Source organism: Anoplophora glabripennis, unplaced genomic scaffold (genome assembly GCF_000390285.2).
Source record: "Anoplophora glabripennis isolate ALB-LARVAE unplaced genomic scaffold, Agla_2.0 scaffold61, whole genome shotgun sequence".
Classification (NCBI taxonomy): domain Eukaryota; kingdom Metazoa; phylum Arthropoda; class Insecta; order Coleoptera; family Cerambycidae; genus Anoplophora; species Anoplophora glabripennis.
The window spans coordinates 1,436,691-1,447,048 of NW_019416237.1; the positions used below are offsets into that span (position 1 = coordinate 1,436,691).

General features: G+C 34.0%; 1 protein-coding gene across 1 annotated transcript in view; it reads right to left on the reverse strand.

Annotated features, from left to right (window-relative positions):
- LOC108917711 (nephrin-like) overlaps positions 1–10,358 on the reverse strand; it is a gene marked incomplete at its 5' end in the record, with an annotated part of 223,120 nt that overhangs the window by 20,606 nt on the left and 192,156 nt on the right. The window contains 2 exons of the mRNA XM_018724448.1: positions 2,041–2,327; positions 6,097–6,256. Of these exons, the coding sequence (XP_018579964.1) occupies positions 2,041–2,327; positions 6,097–6,256 (447 nt within the window). The remainder of the gene's footprint in view (positions 1–2,040; positions 2,328–6,096; positions 6,257–10,358) is intronic.

Sequence of the window (10,358 nt, forward strand, 5' to 3'; positions counted from 1 at the left end):
GACTTTTAACCCTGACCCCATTCGATTTGGCTGATACTTTTTTATTGTTTTTTATCCCATTGAAAACCTCTGAGAATTTTTTCAAATTTTTTCGCCAAACTCAAAAAATAATGAATTTTGAAAAAAATTAGCTTTTTTTTTTAAAATAATCATCAAACGTTTTCAAAAATCGAGTTATCGGGATGTTTTTCAAAATTTTTGTTTTTAAATATACTTTTTGGCCAAAAATGTATCAAAATTATGTGGACCTACCATCACTGTTTTTTCTTCAATTTTCGAAAAAAAAGTGAATTTCTTTGAACATTTTTTTTTCTTATAAAATTTTGGACATTTTTTATAAATCCTCAAATTTTTTCAGTGGTGTTTTTCGTTTTCTATTTTTTTTATTGATAGAAAAAAAAATCGTTTTTCAAATTTATCTTATTTCACATACCATTTTGAAAATTTTTGAAAATGTACATAGAATCCCAAAATTGAAAAAAATGAAAGAAATAATTGAAAAAAAAACATTTTTTTTTAAAGTAAGAAAAAAATTGAAGATCGTTTTGAATAATTTATTTGTATTTCATTTCGAAAACTACATCCAAAAACAAAGAAAATGAAAAAAAAGTTGCTATTTGGTCCATTATTGCCTTTAAAAAACGACATGCAACGCATTTGAACTAAAATAAATCATTTTGAAACCATCCTCGTTTGACTTTTTGAAATCATCATCAATCGCTGTATAGAATAAAGTTGTTCAATTTTGGGGTTCTATATACATTTTTAAAAATTTTCGAAATGGTGTTATGTGAAATAAGGTAAATCTGAAAAAAAATATTTATTTCAATCAATAAAAAAAATAGAAAACAAAAAGCACCACTGAAAAAAATTGAAATTTATAAAAAATATAAAAATTGAAAAAAACTCCATTTTAAATAATGTATTGCAATATCTTCTTAGGGAAGCACTTGAAAAACTATTTAGACAAAAGTTGTAGGGAGACACTTGATGGTACTCTTGGACTTGACACGAAGGTCAACCATAGAGGTCATTTGAAGGTCAACTGTTATTTTTAGATACTATAGATATATTTCTGACACCAAACATGGATACTCGTAGAGTAGAAAATTTTACGTTATGCGATATTTTTCGGGAATGCACTTACGACGAAGGATTCTAGTTAAAAGTTTTATGGTTTGATGGGATCATACGATGATGACCTTGACCATGACCTAGAGGTCAAACTTGAAGGTTCTTTGAAGGTTAATTCAAGTTACAAAATATGAGAACCCCGTTTGTAGCTCCATTAACTTAAAGCAAAATCGTTATGGCCCAGCCAGTCAAGGCAAGATCACTTCGACCCGGCTGGCTGGAACATAGTGACCTTGCCTTGGCTATAACGATCTTGCCTTCATTGGCTGGGCTATAACGATCTTGCCTTAACTTAATGGGACAAACAGGTTTCTCCTATTTCGTAACTTGATTTGACCTTTACAGAACCTTCAAGCTTGACCTCTAGGTCATGGACAAGGTCATCATCGTATGGTCCATCAAATCATAAAACTTTCAATGAGAATCTTTCGTCATAAGCGCTTTCCCGAAAAATATCACAAAATCTTATTCAGAACCTTATTTGACCCTAAAATAACCCTTTAGGGTCATTTTGACCCATAACATAGACATATTTGAACGTAAAATTTTCCGCTATATCCTTTTCCAGTGTCAGAAATATATCATATCTAAAAATCCCAGTTGACCTTCAAATGACCTTTGCGGTTGACCTTTGTGTCAAGTTCAAGGTCATCATCGAATGTCCCCTTCAGAACACCGTGTATAATAAAATCCCGATCAACTAGATTACATTCCACAGTTTTTTTTAGTTGAACTGGTTCACTATTTGAACGACAAGATCTTATAATCACCGATCTATTAGTGTAAAATTTTTGCTTAAACTGGCTCTAATATTTTTAAAACAGGAGTTGTTAAGAAGACAACAGGCCTCTAGTTTGGCACAAAATCTGTCGCAACGTCACTGTTACATATCGCATATGTGCCTACCTGGAAGACGCAGGGCTCCGTCTGCTTCCCTATCGAGTTCTTGCCCCAGCAGGTCAGGGTTCCGTAGTCCCTCTGCGAAGCGGGTGTGTACATCAACTCGCTGACGTTGCCGCTGGAGGTGGCGAACCGAGCCGGCGACACATCGAAGCTCTCTCCGCTGTTGTTGAACTGCCATAGGAAAGTCACATCCGTGGGATCGGCTGACACCTGGCAGCGCACCTTCAGGGCTTCGTCCAAAGAGGCTCCGATCACCGTCACTTCGTTGTCCTTACTGCATACTGGGGCATCTGCAAGGTGCAATAGTGGATTAAAGATTATTAATTACACAGGCACACAAAAAAAATGTCAAGATCTAGAGGGTAGACCCCCCCCTAGCCTATCGTTTTTGGGGTCGCTGAGACCGAATATGACCATTAAAAAAATTTAACTAGCCATTTCCCCGTTACCACCCCCATACACCCCCTTCTGGGAGTTGAAATATCAATTCTCATAAAAAGTCGAGTAGGGTGTGTATTCCTATGTTTTCTGGGCCACTAAGGACAAAGAAGACTACCAAAAATGAATTAGGCACCCTCGTTACCCCCTAGCGTCACTTTACCACCCCCATACACCCCTTTATGGGGGTTGAAGTGTCAATTTTCATACAAAGTCAAGTGGGTCGTGTATGCCTACATTTTCTAGGCTGCTGAAAACAAAGAAGACTACCGAAAATGATTCCAACCCCCTCGTCAACCCTCAGTACCCGTTGCCACCCACATTTGTTTTCAGCAGCCTAGAAAACGTAGGCATTTACAACCCACTCGACTTTGTATGAAAATTGACACTCAACCCCCATAAAGGGGTGTATTGGGGTGGTAAAGTGATGCTAGGGGGTACCGAGGGGGGTCTTATTCATATTTGGTTGTCTTCTTCGTCCTTAGTGGCCCAGAAAACATAGGAATACACACCCTACTCGACTTTGTATGAGGTGTATGTGGTTAAACAATTCAACTGTTTCACAACAGCCATTACGTCTTCATGTAAGCCCACCTGGGGTTACATGGGGTTTGAATTTATTGCAATAGACAAATGACAAAATTTAGAAGAATAAGGAGAAATAATCTGCAGTGACATATTTTGTGATAGTTCTCAGTAGGTACCTGTGTACATAATTTACGTATTATTTAGCATATTATACTGTACTTTTAAACTTTTTAGCATGGAAGATTGTGAACTGGGTGTAATATCTGAATTAAAACTAAGTATTTTCACTCAAATATAGGTACCTGTTAAATAACTTCTCCAAATAAACTTGTATTTGGTACACTTGTACCTAAATCGGAGTAAATTCCTCATTATTGAGTGACCCCATCCAATTCTATGATTGTCGTGCGTTGTCTTTGTATAGAATAACCAATGGTCCCATCGTTTCCATTATGTCATCTCGTGGCGTGGTGTGTGGCGTATAGTGCTGGAAGTATCCGTTTATCCGGTTGTTTTGGTGGCATTTGTGTTTAAATGCAGTGGTTTATTACAATAATTAAATCAATAATATTTTGATAAATAATTTTCTTAAAATAATTCGAGTGTGCCAAGTGAGTTGAGAAGGATATCTGACCGACATCCTTTCATATTTAATGGAAATGTCGACCCTTTAAAAACATGTATTACATAGAATTTGGCCATGAAACAAAACGTTTAATACCAACTAAAAGTGGTTATTGATGAGATTATTGAAACGGCGCGGATGCTTCCAGAGGACCTGAATGAATGCGGTATGTAATTAAATGCATATTTGTGCAGCGTCACGGCAGCACTGTAAATACGTGGCACTGCATTAGATTGCACTTAGACACCTGTTCTCGCCACTCAGCGGTTTCCGTATGCACGGGAATGCGCGCATGAATTTGTATTACATTAAATTTAGCGGTATATAATAATTATTAATACGGTTCGTGTTGCGCGACAACGTTTTTGGTGTAAGTAGGTACTTGTTTAATATTTAAATACTATCGACGCCGCAGTTTGTCGAGTTAAATGTAATTTTTCACATACCTAAAAGACTCTATAAATTGAATAAAGCTACGGGGCGTCCCAGAAAGGACGGAGGAATGAGATACAGCCGATTTGGTGCGAGTTACTTTGGTTACACTGTCACAATACCCAGTGGGGCTCAGATATTTTTCTTCTCTATTATTTCGGTAATTTGCTACTTTTGAATAAACCTATGCGGCAATAGGATTAGTTAATAGTTATATTTGAAACTTTGTTTGCCTAGCCAAAAATCTTACACTGAAGAAAGCAGAGAAATAAAAAGATGTGCATCAAGTTGCTGCGTAAACTTGGATTCTTGTTGGATACAATGTTAAAAGTAGGTAATAATGACTAAATGGTACATATATGATACTTATCTCTAGTTATGGAAGCAGATAAAGGAATAAAAACTAAACTGTCACACATATTTAAATGAGATACAAAACTCCAGAGTCACTAATAAAGATGCCGAAAGAAAAGAAAGGCTAAACGAGGAAGTGATACTTTAACTCTTATTGTGTTTCATTTATCAAAGCCGAGAATTTCAGAAAAGTAATATTCCGAAAGCGGTTAGAAATATAAAAATTTGTTCGCAAGTGATCCACTTTAAGTTTTAGGTCAAGAGCGCCAGCCTGACGCCGCACCACCCAGACCGGCCTAGCCGTTGCAAGCGACGAGAAACAATGTGTAACGCGGGATATGGTTCCTGAAAGAGGACCACGGCAGATTGGCGCTAAGGACCAGATACTTATACCTGCGAGCGACTCCACACCAAGACGACTCTCTAGAGAACGTTCGCCCCATCAACATATCTATTTCTCTACACATAGTTTTCAATAAAAATACTTTTATTTTCACCGTTGAGAGAGTTTTATTTTTCTGCGCACCGAAAGCAACCCTCAAACTTAATACAGTAGAAAAAGGTTTTACAATTAAATGTTATTTCCAGTAAAATCAAAACATTAGTAAACTGAAAGAATTTACCAAGCGATATTAACATACAGAGTGAGTCGTGAGAATCACTCCAAACTCCAGTTCACAGATGTTCTGATAAAAATGTATTTGGGGAACTCCCAAAGAAACTATTTTGTTGTCGGATACTGTCTGTTTATTTTTCCCTCGAATATTCTGTTAATTCCTATGTATAGGGTAACAGTGAGATTGCTACAAAAATTTCAGGATTGGTTCCTCCTATCAAAATAAACAGAAAATCAAGAACTTTGATTCTTAATTGTCATACGATTCCTTACGAAATCCCAATATCTATGGAAAAGTCACCTTCGATATCAAAATACCTTTTTTCAATAGCTGAAATCTCCAATTCCAATTTTTAATACAGGGAATTGCCCTAGATCAGTTTGTATTTCAAAGGTTCTTGAGTAATTGACAAAAATTGTGTCATCGTAACTTATGGAGATTGTAAATGATCAAAGAGTCCTTTCAGGGAAAAAATGTCTCCCCTCTTTTTCGTTTGTTCTGATAAGTGGGAACAGTTATGAAAGTTACTCTGCATTTATTGGTAGTTAACGAGATACATAGTAAAAAAAACAACCGATTATCTCGAAAACGGTAAGTTTTAAACACCATGTATATGTATAATAATCTCTACCTAATATTAACCATGGAATTGAAAAATGCAATAATATACAGGGTGTTCCATTTAAAATAACAAAGTTATGTCACACCCTGTAAAATATTTTCATTCCATGGCCCATATGATTCCAGGCAACTTTTATTAAAACCAATTTTTTATAAATTTTACAGTTGCATAGTTACAAAAGAATCCCTCTTAGGTGGAACACCCTGTATGTATATAAAACCTCGCAGTCCTAATATTATTTAAACTAGCCAAACTATTCGATTAACCTTCTCTATGTCGATTATCTAAATGAGAATCTTATTTTTTACAATTTTAAGATAAAACGTATATAAGACCATTTTGCACAACTCACGGCGTTATCTGCATTGTTTAAAGGAAACCCTTCCTTCTGAAGTAAAATCCATTAGTGGTTTCTAAATCATTTCTATTATAATCGTACTTACACCTAACCCTGAGCACCACTGGCGTGCTCATCGTCTCCCCTCGTGGGTTGGCCGCCAGGCAAGTGTAAGCCCCACTCTGCCACCTAGTCACCCCCTGCAGGACCAGGCTCTGGGCGCTGATTATGATTCCGGACGACATGTTCTGAGTTACCAGCACCCCCTGAAAATGCGAAATGATCGGTAATTAGAAGTTTTATTTAGGGCTGGGGTTATAGACGTTTTATTGCCGATGCTGAGATAAAAGTTTGAGGAAGGTTTAAATTTTATTATTCTACTGAAACGTGGTTTGATATGATTGGATCTGAAATCTACTAAATTCAGTTTGTGAGGATCCCATTTTCTTACTTATGATACTGACGAAATATTGCAAATAAATATGCTGATGCGAGATTCTTTTTTGTTAAATGGTTTAAATTCAAAAAAGTTTCCAAATTTGGATGTATTTCAAAATTTTTTTCGTGAATCCAGTTGAAAAGCTCGGTTCATTCTACGACCGGTAGATGACACTAGTTATACTTTATCGGTACAGTAAACTTGTTTTTAACATATTTGTCGTTTATACGTGGATAAGTTGACAAAAACAGCAAGCCAAACATTTTTTTTGCAAGTTAAAAGTAAACACAGTTTCCAAAATAAAAGAATTTACCGTTTCACTGCGTATATTAAACAAAAAAATTAACTGGCTTATAAAATAAATATCTTTCTTAGTTGTTTTGATCACAGATTATACAGTTGGTCATTCCTCATTGATCTTGGGATCACAAAGTTCATGTTTTTAGACTACTGTGCATTCAAAATTTAAGGCTGGAACAATTCCGTAGCACTACATCCTGTACTATTATGAATATACATCGGGCATTCAGAAATATTCCAAGGAGATGTTGTTATTTACAAACAGAACTTTGTATGTATATACAAGATTTGCGGCATAAATATTATTCATCTCGGTCGGATATATAATTTTCATTTAATTTATAGTGTATACATTAATTATAAATGCAGTTTGTTAGTTCCTAAACGATTAATAATGTGTTTTGATTTCAGAAACATTAATATGACGAGGCATATTAAGATACAAATGTAATTAATAGACATCGCAAACTGTGGTGACAAATAAATGAACAGTAGTAATCTATATTGCTAATAAGCGGCATTACGCGTTGTAGGAAATAGGGCAAATCTGTGGTCAACGCGTGAGCCGCTCTATGCTTACAATATACAATGCTATTGACTGCTATAAAAACACGTGCCATACACTCGACCGAGCAAAGCGTCAGTCACTCGCAGAAGCACAGACGACAATGAAATGCATGGCCAACTTCCCTCAGCAAAAACTGGATCATTCACCGGCACACCAGGTCGACAGAACAGGCATTAGGGTGCCCCTAGATATGTATCGAATAAATAGATCGATGCCAAGCTTCAAATCAGAGTCAGATATGTAATATTAGAAATAGCTGTCTATTGGGTAAATTGACATTTTTTCATGGTTTTCATATTCCTTCGTGAGCTAGATAATAGTGATGCTTGGCTCTCTCTGTACGATTCTTCTTTAGAGATTAGGCACTTAGGTAAAATAATAATAATAATTTATTATCCATAAAGACCAATACAATTAGTATTGGATTAGTCAGTACAAAATACAATATTTAAAATAAACACAACCACAAAGTAACATAAAATGTGTATAATAAGAAGGCACTAAATCTAGTATAAAATTTAAAATTTATATAATACAGTACATATAATTTAGTAAAATGACAATAAACATAATCGAAGATCTAATACATGCTCAAAAACTGGTTAATTGAGTAAAACTGGTTTCAGTTAAATAATATTTTATTTGTTTCTTAAATGTTTTCTTATAAGCGATGTGTTTATAATCATGTAATTTATTATACAGGGTGTCCCGTAAAGTATGTTACAAACTTTGGATGATGAGAGTACATAAAAAAATATGACTAAAAACTCTAATAAACATAACCTCTTAAACGCACCATTTTGAAGTTACAGACCTTCAAAGGTGCAACTATAAAAGTAGTTTTTATGACGTAACTCTTTGTTGGAAAAAGAAAACTTAATGAAATTTTCAGGGGCTAATCAGCTTTAGGAAATCAATAAATAATGCGGATATGAATAAAATCGAGAAAGCAGAAGGGTGTTTTTTTATCACCCTGTATCCTATTTTTTGCTAAAAAAAATTTTTCTGCAAAGGTACAGCAAGTATCATAAGATTTTTAGAAAGACCATTAAATTTAGAANTTGCTGTATCTTTGCAGAAAAACTTTTTTTGGCAAAAAATAGGATACAGGGTGATAAAAAAACACCCTTCCGCTTTCTCAATTTTATTGATATCCACATTATTTATTGGCTTCCTAAAGCTGACTAGTCTCTGAAAATTTCATTATGTTTTCTTTTTCCAACAAAGAGTTACGTCACAAAAACTACTTTTGTAGTTGCACCTTTTAAGGCCTATAACTTCAAAACGGTGCGTTTAAGAGGTTATGTTTATTAGAGTTTTTAGTCATATTTTTTTATGTACTATCACCACCCAAAGTTTGTAACATACTTTACGGGACACCCTGTATAATAATATTCCCATATATTTAGGACTCTTCATATTTTGTCAATTTGTGTAACGGAATCATAAGATTTTTACCTCCTCTGGTAGAATAATTATGATAGTGGTCTCTTGGTAAAAATAAATCCTTATTATCTCTTACATATAATAGGATTTGTAAAATGTAAACACATGGTAAAGTTATATTTTGTAATATTTTGAAAGTATTTCTACATGATGCACATCTGGACATTTCTAATATATTTTGAATAGCTCTCTTTTATATTTTAAATATTCTTTCTGAACTATGAGATGGACCCCAAAAAATTATACCATATGATGCTCTTGAAAAGAATTCTGCGTAATAAAATGATAAAACTGTTTGTATATTTGAAATTTTTGATAATTTGTAAAGTAACACGTAGAATATAGTTTATTTGCTAATATATTAATGTGTTTCCCAATTCAATGCACAATCAGTGGTAAGTCCTAAGAATTTAGTAGAATCTGACTGCTTAATAGATTTATTCTCTATTTTAATTAAACTACTCTTGTCGCGAACTGAATTTCTGTTAAAAATGTTAAATGCTAAAATAATCTGTTTAATTTGAAGCATTCAGCATATTTTGTGATAACTTTTTGTAAAAATGATAAAGCATCTATGCGATTATTTCCACAACACAAATATGAGTTATCATCAACAAACATTATTAAATTATTAGTAAAGTGGGTTGACAAATCATTGATAAAAATTAAACAAAAGTAACGGACCAAGTATGAAACCTTGAGGCACCCCAAGTTTTATATTTAGTTTTTCCGAAATAGATCCATTTACCGCAACTACCTGTGGTCTGTCACTGAGATAAGATATTACCCAATCTTTATCTTTTCCATGCAATCCATATTTTTCAAGTTTTTTAATTAAAAATTTCATGATCAATTAAATCCATGAACGAACCAACACACTTTAAATTTTCATTGAGTTTCTCATATAATTTTTCTACAAAAAACATGATTGCAGTTTGAGTAGAATGATTTTTCCGAAAACCATGTTGTGCTTCTGACAATATTTTCTATAAACTTTAAGATTCTATTAAAAACAACTCGTTCCAATATTTTAGATAGAGTCGATAAAAGTGCCACAGGTCTATAATTTCCCATTGAAGAGGATAGCATAATATATACAGGGTGGCCAAATGAAAACGAAACAGAGCCATGTTCAGGAACTTCGTCAAGATGTAGAAAATCGCTCAGACCCGTCGATTTTAGATTAAAGGGGGACATTCTTTGTAAAGCGAAATGATATCTACCCTTTCCGTAATGGAATAAACCATAATGTTTAATTTTCAAAAACACAATTAAATAAACTACCAACCAACACTTCCAAATAATACTAGAAAATAATTTGGAATCCACTAATTTTACGTTCATTGTGTGTGTATAGCATTTCATTTCTGATTTTTACAATTTTTTTTTTACGAAAGTGATAACAAATCGCCAAAAACCAATGTAACGTAAGAAATACTAAATTTATACCATTGGCGTACTTAACTCGAATGACATTTTTACCGTTACTAATTGTTTGTACATGAGTTTCAACTTTAAAATCAAAATTCTTAATAAGTATTGGGCGGAATTATAAAATTTAAAGTCTGTTGTAAAGAGAATTGTAAGAGCTTTCAAAAGAAATATTACTCAACCC